This window comes from Hemicordylus capensis, chromosome 1, assembly GCF_027244095.1.
Source record: "Hemicordylus capensis ecotype Gifberg chromosome 1, rHemCap1.1.pri, whole genome shotgun sequence".
In the NCBI taxonomy this organism is placed as follows: domain Eukaryota; kingdom Metazoa; phylum Chordata; class Lepidosauria; order Squamata; family Cordylidae; genus Hemicordylus; species Hemicordylus capensis.
Genome location: NC_069657.1, coordinates 128430442 through 128450781, shown reverse-complemented (window position 1 = coordinate 128450781; position 20340 = coordinate 128430442). Strand labels below are relative to the sequence as shown.

Sequence of the window (20340 nt, the reverse complement as noted above, 5' to 3'; positions counted from 1 at the left end):
CTAGCCAATACACTCTGCATTCAGTGAACCCTAGTAAAGTGGGTAGGCTCAGTTTCTTTGAAGAGCTAGAGTAGGACAGATAGCCCAGTCTCTCCTTTAATGCCCATTCAGATTTCAATATGAACATAAGAAATCAGAGCTGTATGGAAGGAATTGGCCTTTAAAGGAAACTATGACTGCATTCACACATAACAGGAAACTATGACTGCATTCACACATAACAGAGTGAAATGGGGCAGAGGTCTTTCCTCTCCTTGCTTCCCTCCCACCTCTTTTTTCACTTCCTGGGCTGCAGTCCACAGGCAATGCCCCTCTTCTCTTCTCTTCTCCCTTAACAGTCTCCTCCTCCCAGGCTGTGCTTTGCCTCCTGCCTGGGGGAGTTTTACTGTAGCAGTGTTTATCCAGCTACTTCCCCTGCTTGGAGTCTGTTTCATGTCTGTTTCAAGCATCAAGTCTGTCTCTTGATGCTGCTTGCCTGTCCCTCTGTAGCTCACTGTTGCTTGTCTCCCTAGCACTGCACTTTTGTCAGTCCTTTCCTTGAAGCTCTTCTGTAAGTCTTTTCTTTGGAGCTCCTGTAGGATGCTTGAATGGAGGAGAGGAAGTGGAGAAGTACCGTGCTGTGGAGATAAGCAGCAGTGAGGGTGGGATGGGGCAAGTGAGTGAGCTGCAATGCCAGACAAACTGAGTGGGTGAAACTGCTGGAAGCATGCTCCTGCAGGAAGAGCAGTAGTGGTGAGTGGATGGGCAAGCAGAGCATGCCCCAGGGAGTGAGGGGAGCCCAGGGAGGGAGGCGAGAAGAGGGTGTCATCTCTGGACTCTGGGATGGGACCGTGGGCAAGGAAAGGGGAGGGAAGGAAAGAGAAAGAGCTGGGAAGAGGATGTACTTATCAAACACAATTGTAGCTATCAATAGATAGATAGATAGATAGATCAGGGTTTCTTAACCTTGGGCCCCCAGATGTTGTTGGACTACAACTCGGATCATCCTTGGCCACAAAGGCCATGTCTGGGGATAATGGGAGTTGTAATCCAACAACATCTGGGGGCCCAAAGTTAAGAAACCCTGAGATAGATAGATAGATAGATAGATAGATAGATAGATAGATAGATAGATAGATAGATGGATGTACATTGTGGCCCTCCATATGAACAGTTTTACTTAAATAGCCCTTGTGGCCAGATAACTTTGACACCCCTGGATTAGACTCTACACCTGATTTGAAATCCTGAACGATCAGGTTCTAGAGCAGGAGTTCCCCAGCTAGAATGCACTGGGAGCCCCTGCTCTAGTGAGCCTACACATCTCCACTCATACATGTGTAAGCTCCCCCTCTGATGTTCCATTCAATGCCTGGATAGAGGAGTGGGGCTGCTAGGCATGGTCTCGTGTGGTCTTAGATTATACACATTCTTCTAGTCCAACCTCCTGCCCATCCAACACACAAGCAGAAAGCAGAAAGGAGCTGGTGTGGCATATGGCTCCAGATGTAGGGAAGTGCACTCTGGGCAGTGCTGACCCAAGGATTTCTTTCCCCCTGTCCAAACAAATTAAAACATCCATGCATTTTGCCTGTTTGCATGATGAGCAGTATACTAGTAAATATAACAATAGTAAATTAAGTGAACGAGAAGACTTTTATCATATTCATGTTAAACTCCTGTCATTTATTTATTTCTTCTCCTTTATAGATGTTACTATCTTATGTCCTTTGGAACACCAGGGATCTCTCCAGCTGGCAAGCTGCTAAGCTGCCTCACTGAGCTTCCCCCAAAAGTTCAGGCAGCTGCTATGTCCCCAGGAATTTTGCAGAGATGAGGCAAGTGCCCCTGGAAGTTTGGTGCTCTAGGCACTTGCCTAACTTTCCTTTATGGTTGGGCTGGCCCTAATCATAGGAGGCAATTTCAAAAAGCCACTCCAGTCTGGGGGAGAATTCCTTCCTGAACCACAGATGACAATTAATGAGGCTGAGAGCTGGTGTGAGCAAACCTATGCATGAAATCTCCCACCAAAAGTGTGGGAGACAAATATAGCTGAGAGTCTTCTGGAATATCCACTTTGACAGGAAGGAAGGATCCACCCACACTTACCAGGTGGTGATCTCCTCTGCTGTATATTCCACTCGAGGAATTGGGTCACCACTGTAAAATGAAATTCAGGAGAAAGGAAAAGGATAAGGAAGAAGATACAAAGTAATAATGAAGCAAGCATTAGGGGTCAACACTGTAATGTATAACTAAGTTCAGTCTTTATCCAGGCATGCCTGAGATGGGCACAGAGCACAATATAACAAAATAAGGCATATAGTATTTAGAATCACAACACTAAAACAATGAACAAACATCATCTAGAAGGCGATGTTTAAAATTATACTGTAGACCAAGCCATGCCTACTAGAGAGATGGGAAGTTTGTAAGGCATATTTATTTGGGACACATATCACTTTTTAAAGCTCAAGTTTCTAGCCTTCATGGTGGCAGAGGTAAATTTGGAAACCTACGCATAGTATGTATGAGTACAGAACAGTTTTTTAAAAGAAAGTAGCAATGAAAGCAAACCTGCCCTGAGGCAGGTGCCCACATCATTCAGAGTGTAAAGTGTGGGTTTTAGGACATATAATCTGGATCATATAATATACTGGATTAGATTAGAAAACCTCCAAGGGCCCTTCCAATTTTAAAATTCTCTGATTCTGTTATTCAGCATGTTAATCCCTTAACATGCTTCAACCACCCTGATAGTTAAAGATTAGTAAAAGGATGTTTCGCACATGGAAATAACATCAGAAAAGCTGGAAGGGCAAACATTAATTTTCATATTAAACAGGAAGCTCAAACAAGCATGCTATGTCCACACAGTTCTCTCTCTCTCTCTCTCTCTCTCACACACACACACACACACACACACACTTACACTTCTCTTATCGAAGATATAAGGGGAAATAAAAATAAAAATATGAAAAACAAATAAGCAAACCTGCCAAAAAGACTCATCAAGAGAGAGAGAAAACTTCCTTTACTCTCAAGTTCTGCCCAATATCCCATCCCTAGTACTTGCCACTGATTGAGTAAGACTCGTTTATTATCATTATGGATTTGATTTCTAAACTCATCTAATTACAAGTAATTGAATCGTACTATTTAAATCTGGGGGTATATTTTTGGGTCACCTCCAAGACCTAACAAAGATTCAGGCAGGGCAGTCCTTCCCTGAGGCAAGGTGAAGTGTGGCCTCAGGCAGTGGGATGCCACCCCCTCACCCGCACTGCCATCAGAGCAGCGCTCTGGCACCAATCTGACCCATGCAAGCTTTGCCAGGAGCAGTTCTCTTCACAATCCTTGCAAACCTTGCAAGAAGCATGAGGAGAGAAAAGGAGTCTGCCAATGCCCTTTCCTCCTCCCGACCCCCTATGCCACTTGCAAGGACTGGTTTTGAAAGGGGGCTGGGCCCCCAGGGGTGTGGGGTAAGGCAGTATTTGGTACCTCACCTCAGGCAGTGCAATACTTTGGGCAATACCTGATTCAGGCCTCATTCCAAAGGGCCACGCAGTAAGCTCCACCATGAGCTATGAGGGTGTTGAGTTCCTACTCTCTGGAAGCAGTCCCTGAACCATGAACAAGGTGCCTATAAAACTTTGGAGAACTTCCGAAGTGGTCTCCAGTGACGCATAAGGTGATGCTATCAGGAAAAGGAGAAATAGAGAGGAAAAATCCCAAACAAGTTATGCCTTATATATGCCAGGGCTCTTTGGATCCCAGGGCATGGTCTAAGGGCATACGATACAGTAACCTTGCTGAAGCTAAGCAGGTCTTGGTGTGGTCAGTGCCTGGATGGGAGACTCATGTTTGCCACCTTTGTGGGTAGGGCCATAGCTCAGTGACAGAGTATCTGCTTTGCATGCAAAAGGTCCCAGGTTCAATTCCTGGCATCTCCAGGGTGGGCTGCAAAAAACTTCTGCCTGAAACCTTGGAGAAGCTCCTGCTAGTCAGTGTAGATCATACTGAGCTAGATGGAACCAATGATCTGACTTTGTATAAAGCAGCTTCCTATGTTGGTAGGTGGATCATGGCCTGTCAACAGCTGTCCACCAACAATAGCCAATAGGTATCAATAGCAGGCGCGGCTCATGAACTCTCCTCTGGGGGGGTGGCGAGCAGCTTCTTTAAGGGTAAACTGAGCTGGTGCTCTGTGCCGCCCAGCAGCCCCTGTAGCGGAGAATCGCCTCTGCCACTCACCTGGCTCCCGCGGAGGTGAGCCCCCACCAGCAGCCAGGTGAGTGGCGGAGGCAATTCTCCGCCGCAGGGGCTGCTGGGCGGCACGGAGCACTGGCTCTGTTTACCTTAAAGAAGCCCACCACCACTGCCCCGGAGGAGAGTTCACGAGCCGTGCCTGATCAATAGGTATCTGCTGCTGCACACACATGCTATGCAATTCAAGCCCCTCAAGGAGTCCTGATTTTCTGTTTCATGAGAAATCTCCGTGACCACTCAAGGAGCTTTGGTCCTGTGCCTGATGAAAGACAAACTTCAAAAAGACCTCTTTAACACTTAAAAGATATTTGCACAAAACATGTAAGCTAAAACAAAACTGAGCAAACGTTTCGGTGTAATACAGCATCCTCCGTGTAATACAGCATTTAGCATGCAAACCGAAGCCACTTACATACAATAGCTAAGAAGTGAAAGCAGCAAACGGAAAACAAAAGAGGGAGGAGAGAGCTGACCTGAAATAAAGGTCACACATTTTACACTCCTACTCCTGAGTAGTGGAAGTTATAAACTTCCACTATTCAGGAGTAAGAATGTAAGGTTTGTGAAAGGATGGCCAGTCTTAAAAATACCTTTTGTAACAGACAGATGTACATGGCAAGTACAGAAAATTTTGAGTAGACATGGAGGCTATTCACACATGCAGGCAAAACCAGGCTAAGGGAGCCCAGCCCAGTTTTGCGTGCATGTGTGAAGTGCCGGGAGCCGGCCCAATCCCAGCGGCTACACGGCAGCAAACCCACCAAAGTAGCTTCCCTCTATATGAGGTTAAGGGAGTGAGCGCTCCCTTCATTTTTTTTATTTTGTGTCAGCTGCGACTGCTTGCACACGTGGGGGGGGGTGGGATGGAGCAATGCATGGCGGACCCTGACCCCTGGAGCTGCCAGGTGAGCCATCGGTCATCTGGGTGGGAGATCCGCCCACCCAGGGAAGGCACGGAGATTGTATGGAGGGAAGGTAAATTAAACCCGCCTTCCCCCACAGACCGCCCCAGAGCTCTTCTCACCAATCATGAGGAGAGCTCCATGGAATGAAGGCTAATGTTTGTACAGTAAATAAAACCTTAAAACAACATCTAGTTAAATCCCGGTTGTATGGTAACAGATGTGAAGGGAGGCATTGTTCTGTCTGTGAGGAGGATAAGGGCTGGTGTAAGGTCAAGCAGGTAGTGTAAAAAGTTGAATGTGTGGAATGTGCGGCGTTCTGTATTGGAGAAACAGGAAGACCACTAATGAAAAGATATGAAGAACATCTGGTTGATATGCAGCATAATAGAAGTTGAACAAAACTGTGGGCAATACATATGAAGGAAGAACACAATGGAAAAGCGACCAAAACAAAAGTATCAATATTTGTAGTTGAAGGGAATTTAATAAGATCAAGGAAGCAATGTTCAAAGAACAATTGAAACCTAATATTAATGTTAAGGATGAGAAGCCATGAGATACATTGGCCTCTGAAAGAGTTAATATCTTCTTGGCAAAAGGTCAGCTCTCTCTTCCCTCATGTGTCTATAATCCATTTGCTGCTTTTGTATGTAAGCTATTGTATGTAAGTGCCATCAGTTTGCATGCACTGAGGCTCAGTGCTCCCTCTATTTTTATTTTTTTTTTCATCTCTGTGCGGAATGCATTTGGTTCTGGGTGGCACTATCAAGGCAATGTGTGCACATGTGCATTCAGAGTGGGCCCTCCCTGATTCAACCTGAGTGGGATCTAAGGTTAACTGAGCAGACATCAAAAAGTGTGTGAGTATGCACACGCCATATAGGGAATACTGTTGAGGATGGTGCATTACACAGAAATGTTTGCTTGTTTCTGTTTTAGCTTACATGTTTTGAGCAAAATTTGTAAGTTATTTTAATATCTTTTATGCATTGAGGAGGTCATCTTGAAGTTTGTGTTTGGAGGAGTGCAAATTTTGCACAAAAGCTAAAAAACTAAAGCTCATCTAGTTTGACCATCATTGGTCAAACTAGATGAGGCATTAAATGCATCATCATTTTTTCAATTTTTTTTTTTTTAAAGCAGCTCTGGGGAGGCCAACCGGATCAGGCTCCCAAAGCTTTTATTTGCCCTAGGTCAGGATGAAAGCTGCTATTTGAGCCCATAGCAGCTTCCCTCCTGGGGCAAACAGTAGCTTCAGGGGCCCACACTGGTGCAGGGGGAAAGGATTAATCCCCTCCCCCATGCACCAATGCCACAATCCCAATCCAGATGGGGCTCATCCACAGCTGCTGTTTAAAAGAAAATAGTTTTTGAAAAACCAGGAAGATGATATTTAACATCCTTCTAGTCTGATTCTAAATCTTTGTTGTGGTCATTTTGGTGGCATTATAGTCTCTTCCACCAATTTAAAATAAGGAAATGCCATTCATACATATTATACAGTATGACAAGTTATTATGAATGTAGAAAACATATTTCAGTTTTAAATCAGAAATGCAATTGATGGTGGGTGAAAAGTGTGCAAAAGAAGAATAAAATTTAGGTTTTCAATCCTTCAGTTTCAAGTTTGGCCACAAAATCTAGATCCTGAATATGAAAAGAAGAAACCAGCACTGAAACCTGCATTTTGCAGTATTTAATTGCATTCATTTCATTTTGGTTGGTGTGTGTAACGTTCTAAATCTGCAAGTTTTCTGTTGCTGCAGTAATGGTAATGGTGATATCACACAGCTATTCAGTGCAAAGGACAATGAAAGCACATTAAGTATTGCTGAAATGGTTGCCTTCAATGAGAGCTGCTTTAATGTCTTTGGGTGCTTAGCTATGTTGAATTGGGCTCTTCAGTGATGATGACTGTGACAGCTCTATGGAATTAGCAACTCTGGCGCACTGAAAACATGAAGCAAGAGAGTGAAAGAGAAGCACCAACAGAGAGAAGAAAGGGCAACACATGGAGAGCAGAGAGATAAGTGTATGCATGGACTTCTGAGCAAGTGATGCTATGCAATGCAGCCAGTCTTACTGCTTATAGTGGAAGGCAATTTCTGCTATCATTTTCCTTCGTTGCCGATATACTTGGTCAGAGAATCCCTTGGAGGAAAGAACAGAGCAAGACTGTTACCTTACATTTTTTTGCACTGAACAGTTTTCATAATGGCAACGGACAATTCTTATTCTAGGTTGTTCAAGATGGAGAGGCAAGGATGCACTCACTGGGCAGCTGCTTCTTTGTAAAATGGGTCTCCCACGTTGGTACCCAGAGCTAGTATGTCCTACAAGTCAACACAAGATGCTTCTCTTCTTACTTTTGTGGAGCCCAAATTTAAATGACTCTATGGAAACTCTTAACAGATGAGCATGACATATTCCCTCAATCTGAACACTCTTTCATTGAGCAATATCTTTGCTATAGGTGCCATGACAGCTTCCGCTCTTGAGTCTAGTCTGAAGAAGAGCAGTCCAAACTATTCCACAAGGAGGTGTCTAAAAGGGAGTCTGAGTTGAACAGAGAGAGGAAGCATGCTTCAGAGCCTGAGGATTCATGGCAGCAAACTTATTCACTCACCGGGTGGTCAAGATCCAAATCGGGGTCAAATTTGGTCTCCAAATGGTGGCATCTGTCAAGCTCAGAGATTTTTCTTGGAAACCAATGAACTGCAGCCCCAAGAGAAGAAGAGGACATGAGGTGAGATAATCAGAAATTGCATCATGCTCCTAACCCAGACTACTTGGCTCTGAATGTTACTTAGAAGAAGCAATGGCACAGGCCACTTGCGTATCCACTTTCTGAACTCCGTTCAGAACTGCAGTCTGCAATGTCCCCTGTGATTACAGGAAAGAGCTCCAGATTACTTTGGAATAATGTCACCCTCAGTACAACTCATCATACATGTGAATTCCATGCTCCTCCCTTCTTTATGAGTTCTTCTGACAGTTTTATAAGCACTTCTGACCATCATTTGCTCTCTACAGATACATATGAATAAAATGTCTATAAGGATCAGCTTTCAGAAAGCAGCCTATTGAATTAACTGGTAAGAGCAGCATGTACAGTGTATCTTACCGTATGGCATTTGGACTTCAGAGAGAGAATTCAAACCCTTACAAATGGGAAAACATGAAATCTCTGCTTTCAGAGAAGGTGATCTGGATATCTTTTAAATCCTATTTAGGCTCCTGTACTGAACTGAAGAGAGCAGTTGGCCTCAAAAGCATTGCCACGTTTGCAAGAAAAAGCATTTGGCTTTTAAACTGAGGCATTCTGAATGTAGTCATTTGCAAGGAACTGAGAATCTAGATAAAGAGCACATTTGGTGGAAATATGTTAATATTTGTTAAGACCTTTCTGAAAAATCAGAAATGCAGATTGAACATGCATTTGCTTTACAGGCCACATATTTTCCCTCAGGATTGCACATCTTCTGCTGTGGGACTGATGCATTTTCCAAGTATTCCAAGTGCAATATTTTGTATCTTGAAAAATTCATTGCTATTCTAATTGAGTGAGTACCACAAAGATCTATTGAATAAGTCTGTGATATAATTAATGCTTTTAATTTTTTAAATTTTAATGTTTTTCTTGTATATGGTTGTAAGCCACATTGTGCAGATTTAAGAAGGTGTGGTATCAATATTTTAAATAATGATCCGTGACACTATTTCCACCTGTCTGTTCCCACATATTTCTATGAATTTTTAAAAAGTGTTTTTCTACACGTTCCCCTTCTTTTGGGATTGTGTACCCTTGCTGTATGACCTTGCTGTATACCTGTGCAGAAGAAGTCATCTAGTCATACTTTTGTAAACTTGCGGGGGGGGGGCAGTATCATTCCTTGGAGACAGTGCACTTCAAGTTTTCTTGTCTTGAATGATTTATATAGGTATTAAGCATTTGTGGGCAGGCAAATTGTTTATTGTTTATTGCCCTGAATAAACAATACTGGATAGCCTTCCAGCAAGCAATCATACAAGGCCTGTTATCCTGACCACAATGAAGCTGCTGGCCAGAAAAGCAATTTTGTGGACACGCAGGAGAGACATGAGATATGCCCTATGGATAGCCACATGTGGGCAGTTTTAGCAGCCAGTGGTGGGCAGTAATGGAATGACATATAAGCTAGTTTACTCACCTTTCTGCTCAGTTTGAAACATGCCTTCCAGTCATGCAGTGCAGCACAGCTAGTCCCTTTGAGACTAAGTAAGAATTTTTACCCCCTAACCCACATTAGCCTTGGAGCAGGTGTGTGTGTGTGTGTGTGTGTGTGTGTGTATATACACATACATACACACACACACACACACACACATACTGTACTGCTGGGCTGAGGAGTGGTGCAAGTAAGCATAGGTGCCCTTAAATAGCCCCCATTCCTTTTAGGTCACAACTGGCAGAGGCAGGGTGGGCAATGAGGTCAGTTAGAAAAGCTTCATAATATTTATTTGTTTGTTTGTTTGTTTGTTTGTTTAATATTAGTGAAGCAATATATCATAACCTGATCCAAATGAATCCTGATACCTGTAATTTGGTTAATATGACCCAGAATAGCTTGCTCAAAAGTCCTTAACTTGCCTTTCCTACTTAATTTTCACCCCAGCCCTCATGATTACCACTCCAAAAGGTGCATTTACTTCGTACCACTCCAGTTATCTTTAAAAGCAATCTGAAAAGCACAGGCTTAAAAGGACATTTCACCCATGAGATTTCTTTTCATTTACAGAGTTCCATTTCCATGCAGGGGGGAAAGGTCCTATGTGAAACAATCCCCAGTCATGTTTCAGTAAATAAGCTACTGATTCCTTACAGCTGTCTTCTTTTGTGCTCCTTACATCTTCTGAAACCCTTTTGAGAGAACTGACAAGGGTGCTCAGGTCAGAGCTGTGGAGTTCACATCGCACAAAGTATTCTAGATCCCCAGATCCTTCTCGCAGCTTCTTGCTAGGCCTTGTTTCTAGATGATGGATTTTGGCTTCAAATGTCTTTAGAGGAAGAGAAGGTGAAAGGCAATAACTTGAAATAAAACAGCAACAATGACATTTTCATAAACTGCATTTTTACAATGCACTATAAGCACAGTAAGCAGGTTATTTACATAACAGGAGCAACAAATCAGAAGCAATGGTTTATTTTCTGTTCTCCACTGATCATCATGGTGGGAAGAAATATGCCTGCCTTTTCCTTGGCTTGCCATTTCCTTAAACAGAGCAAAAGCACAATGGCAAAAGGAAGCCAGCTGGTGGTCCGTGTTCCTCCCACCAGTGCCCTGCCCGCCACGCCCCCTGCATCTGACACCAGACGCTACTGTGTCTGACATCAGATGCAGGGTACGTGGCTTCGCTTCCACACGGGGCCACACAACCCCATTTTGGAGTGAAGCCGTGCCCCCTGCATCTGATGTCAGGCAAGGGGGTGTGGCTGGGGTGCCATACATAGCCCCTGGTTGGCAGCAGCACAGGTTCTTTGAACCCGTCCGCTCAATGGTGGCTCCACCCCTGCAAAAGCACTGCTTCCATAATTTGAAAAAAATTCACCAAACTGTCAAATGGGCATCAATTGGCAGTTCAAATGAGTATTTAGGTTTGCACGTACGTCTCATTTTAAATGGGCTGCATTTTTCTGAAGAAAAACACATTCCATAAGCATCAATGTTGATTTAATTTATTATGAGTATCAATCATCATGATTAAAGAGTTAATCTCCAAGCCTTTTAATTCTACACCTTCTCCAGATGTTCACTTTTGCAGGTCCTCATACACACACTTCATTAGCAGGACAGCAGCACTAGTAGCAGCTTCAGCTCTCATCCTGCACATCTTGTCCCTCCCTCCACATTCCAAGATGCCAAGAATAGTTCTGCAAGTTGTCCGTCCAGCTAGAAAAGACTTCTTGCAGCTAGAGGAAGCTGATCTGTCCCTATCTGCTCCCCTTCTGCCAACAATCATTGCAGAGAGCCAGCGCAACTTCTGGATGCTAGAGGAAGCATAAGGAAAGATGTCAGGGTCAGAACTGCTTCACAAAGGAAACTGTAATCCCAGAAAGCTGCTGTTCTGCAAGCAACACTTTCCCAGCCAAGTATTGTCCTCCTTTCTCTCACAATTGCATGCACGGGCAGTGCATGGAACCTCCACCCAGTCACAAAAGAAGAGCTTAAATTGAATTGCCTTAATCACAATGAAGGGACCTTCACCTTATAGTCCACGGCAAACTGTTGTGATGATAGTGCTTTTGGGCAGGAGGTACATTATTTATGTATGCTAGTATAGTGCATTGGTTGGGAAAAATTCTACAAGCTGAAAGGCCTCCATTCAGACCTTACCTCTGCCATCAGTCCACTCAGCGGCCTTAGGCAAGGCCGCTATCTCCCCTAGTCCCCGTCCACAAGCTGTAATACAGGGATAACAATACAGGCCTAACTTACAGGTTGTTGCACAGATGTATATTGTAATGTATAGTGATATATTTAGGACAAAACAATATATAAATGCTAACTACTACTTTTTATTATTATCTCTCTTGTTTACACAGTCAGACAGGTGTTATTGACTGGTTTGTCTTATCCAGACATCGAGTCCTTCCCAAGGACCTGGGATGGCTGAATTTTATTGTCAATGGTTATAGATATCGTCGCAGAATATAGGCTGTTCCCAGTAAAGCTGCTTTTTGTAATTGGCTGATGGTGATTTCTGTGGCCCCTATGGTATTGAGGTGCTCTTCAAGGTCTTTTGGAACTGCAACCAGAGCGCCAATTACCACCACTGGGATTTTGGTCTTTTTCTGCCACAGCCTTTCAATTTCAACTTGTAGATCTTTGTATTTGGCTATTTTTTATATTTCTTTTTCTTCTATTCTGCTATCTCCTGGTATTGCTATGTCGATTATTTTAACTTGTTTTTCTTTCTTCTCGACTACAGTTATATCTGGTGTATTGTGTGGCAGATGTTTGTCTCTTTGTAGTCAGAAGTCCCATAATATTTTTACATCTTCATTTTCGACCACTTTTATGGTCCTACCAATTTTTGGCTACAGGTAGCTTGTATTTTTTGCAGATGTTCCAGTGTATCATCCCTACTACCTTGTCATGCCTTTGTTTGTAGTCAGTCTGTGCGATCTTTTTACAACAGCTGATGAGGTGGTCCACGGTTTCATCTGCTTCTTTACAAAGGCGGCACTTGCTCTTTGTTGTGGATTTTTCGACTTTGGCTCTTATTTCATTTGTTCTTAGTGCCTGTTCTTGTGCAGCCAGTATTAAACCCTCTGTTTCTTTCTTCAAGTAACCATTCTTAAGCCATTGCCAGGTCTTGCTGATGTCTGATTTTCCACTTATATTGTGCTAATATTGACCATGCAGGGGTTTCTTTTTCCATTTTTCTGCTCGGTTCTTGACTTGTTCTTTCTTGTAGGCCTGCTTTGTTTCATTGGTGTTGAATAGTTTCACGTTATTGACCATTTGAAGTGCATCTTCTTCACTGTCCTTGATATATTCTTCAAGGCCTCTTTTCTCCTCCTCTACTGTTTGATGGACTTGCAGCATTCCTCTTCCAGCTGAGCTGCGAGGGAGGTATAGCCTATCGACATCAACTGCGGGGGTGCAGAGCATGAGTGATGGTCATGATTTTCCTGGTCTTACGATCCAGCGTCTCTAGCTCTGCCTGGGTCCAGTCTATTATTCCTGCAGTGTATCTGATCACAGGTATAGCCCAGGTGTTTATGGCTTGTATGGTGTTCCCGCCATTGAGTTTGGACTTGAGGATTTTTCTAACTCTCCTGATGTATTCACTTCCAATCTTTCTTTTAACTTCAGTGTGTGCGATGTTATCAGCCTGGAGAATGCCCAAGTATTTGTAATGTTCTTTCTCTTCCAGGTTCTTGATCTTGCTTCCATTGGGCAGTTCTTTTCCTTCTGTTTTTCTTATTTTTCCTCTGTTCATTATTAATGCAGCACACTTGTCTAGTCCAAACTCCATTGCTATATCGCTACTGAATATATGGACAGTGATTAGCAGTGATTTGATTTCTGACTGGGACTTTCCATACAACTTCAAATCATCCATGTACAGCAGATGGTTGATTTGACTTGATGTTTTAGATATTTGGTATCCGAGGCCTGTTTTGTTTAGTTTTTGTGAAAGTGGGGTCATGGTGATTACAAACAAGAGAGGGGATAGTGAGTCCCCTTGGAAAATGCCTCTTCTAATGCTAACCTGCCCAAGTGTCTCGCCATTGATTGTAAACTGTGTACTCCACATGCTCATTGCTTTTTTTTATAAATATCTGAATGTTTTTGCTGCTGCTATTATTTCTTGTTTACACAGTCAGACAGGTGTTATTGACTGGTTTGTTTTATCCAGACATCGAGTCCTTCCCAAGGACCTGAGATGGCTGTATTTTATTATCAATGTTCTTGCTGTTATGATAGATATCGTCGCAGAATATAGGCTGCTCCCAGTAAAGTTGCTTTTTGTAATTGGCTGATGGTGATTTCTGTGGCCCCTATGGTGTTGAGGTGCTCTTCAAGGTCTTTTGGAATTGCACCTAGGGCACCAATTACCACTGGGATTATTTTGGTCTTCTTCTGCATCTTCATTTTTGACCACTTTTTCAATTTTATTGTCCCACCAATTTTTGGCTACAGGTAGCTTGTATTTTTTGCAGATGTTCCAGTGTATCATCCCTGCTACCTTGTCATGCCTTTGTTTGTAGTCAGTCTGTGCGATCTTTTTACAACAGCTGATGAGGTGGTCCACGGTTTCATCTGCTTCTTTACAAAGGCGGCACTTGCTGTTTGTTGTTGACTTCTTGACTTTTGCTCTTATTGCATTTGTTCTTAGTACCTGTTCTTGTGCAGCCAGTATTAAACCCTCTGTTTCTTTCTTCAAGTTGCCATTCTTAAGCCATTGCCAGGTCTTGGTGATGTCTGATTTTCCACTTCTATTGTGCAAATATTGACCATGCAGTGGCTTATTTTTCCATTTTTCTGCTCACTTCTTGACTTGTTCTTTCTTGTAGGCCTGCTTTCTTTCATTGGTGTTGAATAGTTTCGCATTATTGACCATTTTAAGTGCATCTTCTTTACTGTCCTTTATATATTCTGCAAGTCCTCTTTATTTATTTATTTATTTATTTTAAAACCACCCAGTGAGTTGGGTTGTCACTGTTAGTCATCCAGGACTGGCTTAGAGTCTCTAGGATTCAGCATCAATCTGCAATAGGGATGTGCACGAGATGAATTTTGTGTACTGTTTCAAGCTCAAAACAAAACACAAACAGCCCAATCATTCCGTCAAAACAACCAGTCCGACCAGTTGTTTCAACAGAACAAATTCAAAATTTGATTCAACTTCAAATGCAACTTTTAAAAAGGTGCTGAAGACATATTTGATCACCGAGGCTTTTAGTTCAATTTATAATTTTAATACATTTAATGCTGGGTTTTAAATGATTGTAATGTTTTAATCATTCAAAGTTTTGTTTAATTTGTATTGTTTTTCTTGTACACCTCCCAGAGATGCAGGTTTGGGGTGGTATATAAATATGTTAAATGAAATAAAATGTTTTGAGTGTTTTGACAATAGGTAAATTCAGTACACCTCATTGTTCCCTGTGGGTAGCTCCTAGGGACACCAACGTGGGTTGTGTGGTAGGGCATGATGGCTGCTACCTACCACCCAACCCATGGAAGAAATCGGCAAGCAAGTGATTTTTTTATTTTTTTATTTTTTGCATTTTGGCAAGCAAGCAAGTGATTTTTTTTTTTTTAAATTAACCTTTCCCCCAAATCCCAATAGGATTATATAGGGGCTTGGGGGAAAGGTTAAAAATGTGTTAAATATTGCCCACTTGCCCATTTCTTTTGTGGGTTGGTTGGTTGAGTGGTAGGGGAACAATGGGGTGTTTTGAGTATCCTCACTGTTCCCTATGGCCAGAACAAGCTGCACTCACAGAATGCACACACAAGTTTTGCCTTGCAATTTGCAATGTATTTTGCAACTCTGCAGTCATGGGCATGCTGGAAGACTCCAAGGAGGAGCTGGAAGTGGAGAAAGAGCTGACAGCAGAGCAGGGTAGGCAAGGACCAGAAGTTGCAAAGGAGAGTGGGTCTGATGCACAGGGAGTTGAAGATGAGTTAGAGCCAGGTGAGGCAGCTCTTGTGGAGGAGGCACGACCAGTCTCAGCTGTAGAGAGGCACCAGTCCAAGAGACAGCAAGAGTTAAGGAGCTGCATGCATAGAACAACAGGCAAAGCTGCTAACTCAGCAACTCTTAATTAACAGCACCAGGGATCAGCCTATTTCTGACACCTGTAACATAGCTACCCTGCTGATAGCAACATCAATTTCCTGTGAGCTAATCGGCTGTGTTTGTGTATTACCTTGACCGTGTTTGGACCCTAGACTGTGTTGACCTTGCCTGTGATTTCACTTTGGACTCTGTTGCATTTATTGGATTGACTCGGACTGGACCTGGTTTGGAGAATTTATTCCTGTTAGACTTTGCTATTCTGCTTCTGCCTCTGTTATGCTTTGTTTGGCTAGCCTGACCGATTTACTACATCTGCCTTGAAAAACACTGCAGAAGCACACAGTAAAAAAGACTCTGTCCCTCCCAATGCAGAACATACATTTCAAAAAAAGTCCAAAAAGGGCCAAAAAAGAATCACTGGCCCTGAATCCACTGCCAGGCACAGTGCCTGCGCTGCAGTAACATCACTGGCACAAGTTGCTCTCTCACACAGCTATGACTTCTGACTTCCTAGCATTGCAACAGCTGCCACAGCAGCACCATTAGCAGCAAGATCAACTAGAGCAACTTCAGCCACATTTTGACTGAGTACACCTTGCAATGTGGATTGCACAGCAGACCAGAGCAGTGAGTGAAGCACAAGTTAGTCTCAAGTCCAGACATGGAGCTCATCACAGCAATCACCAAGAAATAGCACACAGAGAGCTGCCACTGTCCATTTCTCACAACACTATGAGTGCTTTCACACATAAAATGAATCCAGAAGTCCCTTCTCCTCCAATTTCATTAACTGTATGTCCGAATGCAGGCAACCACAGTTTTTTCAAGAAATGGACCCAGTTTCCCTCTCCAAATTGTAATGTGGTCCTTAAGTTTGAATATTATTTTGCCGCCTCAACTTCTGGTTTTGCAGTGCCAGCATTATGTCTGAACACTACCACCGCTGTTTCCCTCTCTGCAACCAGAGTTGAGGGAGGAAGCTCTTTCCTTGCTCCAGCTGCTATTGGCTGTGCAGGCTGTCTTTCACTATTATTATTTTTTCTAAGGAAGCCCACACAGCCAGTTCCCTCTCTTCAGTGAGTCTGCAGAGAGGAAGTTCTCCATTTCATCCAAATGGAGATGGGAGAGCAGAGAGAGGGTGTCCATTGAACATGGACCATTGAACCCACGGGTCCATTGAACCCATGGGTCCACTGAACCCACGATTCCACATTACATCCCAAGGTGGCCTATCTCACAAACAAAACAAACCACAACTCAAGGAAGGCAAGCACCCAAGTTCTGCCTTTGTCAAACTAAAATCCAGCAAAACCAGATAGTTATAGCAACAATATCACAGCATATTATATTCAGAGCTAAGAAAAGGCAATCGCAAAATCAAAGCTCCCTTGATTCCTTCCTCCTCTCCTGATGTATCCTCTTCAAGACACTACAAACACTCTCTCTGCCTCCCAGTCCCTTTGATTACATTTTGAAGTTCCCTCCAAAAATATTCCTCCCTCCTTCCTCCCAGGCCAATGAGGGCACATTTGTCCATGGCAACACTTGATTTGTATAATAAGCCAACCAGAAGCAAGAAGATCACAAGCCAGTCAGAAGCCAGTGCCAGAAAACCAATCAGCAAGGGAAAATCAGGCATCCAAAATGGTGCTCAGAACGTTGAAATGATTTGATGAAAATGGGGTGGTTCTGCTCTGAGCTTGAAACAGACCCTTTATTTAAAGCATGTTCTGTTTCAAGTGAGAAATATTTGAAATGGCCCATTTCGAGTTGGAGCATTTCTCGGTCAGAACATTCTGCATATTCCTAATCTTCCTAATTGATTACTTCCTCATATTATTCATAGTAATTGAGGTGTGAAAAAGTGTAAGTGGGGTCATGAGAGTTGTTTAATTGAAAAAATCTCATTTGCTATGATAGAATGAGAATTCACACCTCAGAAAAAACTTCTGAGGTGTGAATTCTCATTCTATCATAGCAAATGAGATTTTTTTCAATTAAACAACTCTCATGACCCCACTTTCACTTTTTCACACTTACTATGAATATGAGGAAGTAATCAATTTAGCACACTTCACCTTATGAAGACAAACCTCATAAATTCACCAAAATTCACCCCTCTGTCCAGTCACTCTGAAACTGGGGACGGGTGGTAGCCTCCACCCATTAGGCACTATCTACCTGCCCACCCCACTCCTTTGGGGCAGATCCACTTACTGCCCCCTATCTGCCCCAAAGACACCCAAACTTCAAATATTCCCAAAAAATCAGCCCTCTGCCCAATCCCCCTGAAATTGGGGTGGTAGCCTCCACCCATTAGGCACTACCACCCCACCCCACTATTCTGCCCCAGGCCCCACTTTCTGCCCCAATCTGCCCCAATCTGCCCCAAAGACATGAAAATTTCAGAAATTTCCAAAAAAATCAGCCCTTTGCCCAATCGCCCTGAAATTGAGATGGTAGCCTGCACCCATTAGGCACTACCACCCCACCCCACTCCTTTTGCCCAGATCCTATGCTATGCCCCTGAACTGCCCCAAAGTCACTAAAACTTTAAAAATCGCCAAAAATCAACCATGAACCGAATCACCCGAATTTTTAGGGTCCGAAATTCGGGTGATTCGGCTCGTGCCCAAAAACTATGGGAGGACATCAGGGGTGATTCGGTTCAGCCCCGAATCACCCGAAATTGTTCGTTTCGGGCACAGATCGTTCTGTGCCCGAAATTTTTTGCACATCCCTAATTGAAAGTAATTCTGGAGATTTTAATGGTTCAATATGGTGAAAAATATTGGAGCAGGGGGAGAAAAAACTGGGGGGAAATTTCCAAAATTTTCATGAAGCTGGCAACCCCATCAACAGCAAGTAAACAGCTTTACAGAGAAAATATATATGAACTGAGCATTACAAGCAGAGAAAAGGCCTATTTTCAAGATAAATCACAGTCTGGAATTTTCTGAGAAAGCAGGCAACTTTTCTATAGTTTCTGAAAAGATTCAGTGCTATGCTCTGACCAAGGTGCTGAATGCTTTAAAGTGAAGTGCTAAAATCAGGTCACACATTCTGCTTCGGTCTTGTGTCTTGAAACTTCATATGCTGCATCTCCCCAGCAAAACAGCACTAAGTTTTGGAGTGATAACCAGGGGACAATTATTGGAAGGGAGGAGGGATGCTAAACTTTCCCCTTGCAACTCCACTGCTGAACTTGGTTTTTCCCTCAGACTAAACCTCAGCTGGGGAAAACAAACGGGGGGAGAAGTTGTAGGGGGAAGTGTTGAGTGGGAAAAGGCTTAATGCTAGGGTTGTGCATTTTGTTTTGTTTCTGTTTTGTTTTTCGCCCAAATCCGAAACACCCCCATTTTGTTCTTTGTTCGAAATCAGCCAATCCGAAACACCCCAGTTTTGTTCTTTGTTCGAAATTGCAAAATACAAATCTGAAACGTTTTGGATTTTAAAAAATGGCCCCGAGGAAAAACTAGTGGGTGGGAGCGGTAGTGCCCAATGGGTGGAAACTACCACCCAAATTTCAGAGGAATTGGGCAAAGGGCTGATTTTTGGTGAATTTTTGAAGTATAGGATTTTTCCCATTAGGAAGAATGGAGGTTTCAGCAAAAGTATAGCTTCATGGGGGGAAAGGGGTGGCCCAGAGCAGAGTAGGGTGGGTGGTAGTGCCCAGTGGGGGCAAGGAAGCTGCTAGAATTATTTCAAAGGAATTGGGCAGAGGGTTGATTTGTAAAGATGTAATGGAGTTTGCGCGTCTGTAAAGTTCTTCCCCATAGGGAATGATGGACCTCCATAATTCCTGCCCCATAACTGCACTTGGGGGGCACCAGGGTGGCCCAGAGCGAGTGGTCATGTAGAGCACATAGGGTGCCAGCCACCCCCATGGGTTGCTAATCCATGGGGTACTGGGTTCTGTTGTTTCTGAGATGTTTGAGTGTAGATTCAGATTCTTTGGTAGCATATGAGAGTGGATTCATGTTTTATCGTTGAAAATCTCATATGCTACCAGAGAATCTACACTCAGAACACCTCAGAAACAACAGAACCCAGCACCCCATTGGTTAGCAACCCATGGGGGTGGTTGGCACCCTGTGTGCACTACACCACCACTCGCTCCTGACCACCCCAGTGCCCCCCAGGTGGAGTTATGGGTCTGCTGAAACCTCCATTATTCCCTAGGTGGAAAAAACCTTAAAGAAGCGTAAACTTCAGCAATTCCTAAGAAATCAGCCCTTTGCCCTTTTCCTTTGGAATCTGGGTTGTGGCAGGCACCCCTTGGGGCACTGCCACCCAACCCACTGTTTTGCCCCTCAGGCCCCCTTTCTGCCCCAAATCTGCCCCAAAGACATGTCAACTTCATAAATTCTTTGAAAATCAGCCCTTTCCCCAATTCCTTTGGAATCTGGGTGGCAGCAGGTAGTGATGTGCACGGTCCGGAGAAGTCCGGACCGGCACCGAAGGGGGGCCTTGTTTCTAGGGCGGGGAGGGCTTGCTTAGCCCTCCCGCCTCCTTGCCCCCGCCAGCGCCCGTATTGAACAGTATAGGGGCGCTGGAAACCAGCCGCCCCCCCCTGCCGCCACCGCGGCGAAATAACCCCCAAGGTCAGCCAGCCAGCCAGCCCTCCCTCCCTCCCAGCTAGCTGCCCACCCACCCACCCACCCACCCACCCGCTCACCCGCTCGAATACTGGATAAAAAACGAGAGGAGCTCCGGCACAGAGCTCCTCTCGTTCGGAAGGCCTCCTGAAGAATGGCGGCTTGCGTGCGCGCGCATGCGCGCGCCGCAAAGCACACCGTTCTCCGGAGGCCCGGTCTACCCGCCGGGAAAGGGCCGGGTAGACCGGGCCTCCGATCGCTGAGTAGACCGGGCCTCCGATCGCCGGAGGCCC

The 20340-nt window shown here is 44.0% G+C and overlaps 1 protein-coding gene across 1 annotated transcript in view; it reads right to left on the bottom strand.

Annotated features, from left to right (window-relative positions):
• The window catches only part of TH (tyrosine hydroxylase), a 54702-nt gene that overhangs the window by 18304 nt on the left and 16058 nt on the right, over positions 1 to 20340 (bottom strand). Inside the window, exons 3-6 of the mRNA XM_053286957.1 lie at positions 10016 to 10190; positions 7780 to 7868; positions 7237 to 7304; positions 2089 to 2139 (exon numbers count right to left, since the gene is read on the bottom strand). Coding sequence (XP_053142932.1) covers positions 2089 to 2139; positions 7237 to 7304; positions 7780 to 7868; positions 10016 to 10190 — 383 coding nt within the window. The remainder of the gene's footprint in view (positions 1 to 2088; positions 2140 to 7236; positions 7305 to 7779; positions 7869 to 10015; positions 10191 to 20340) is intronic.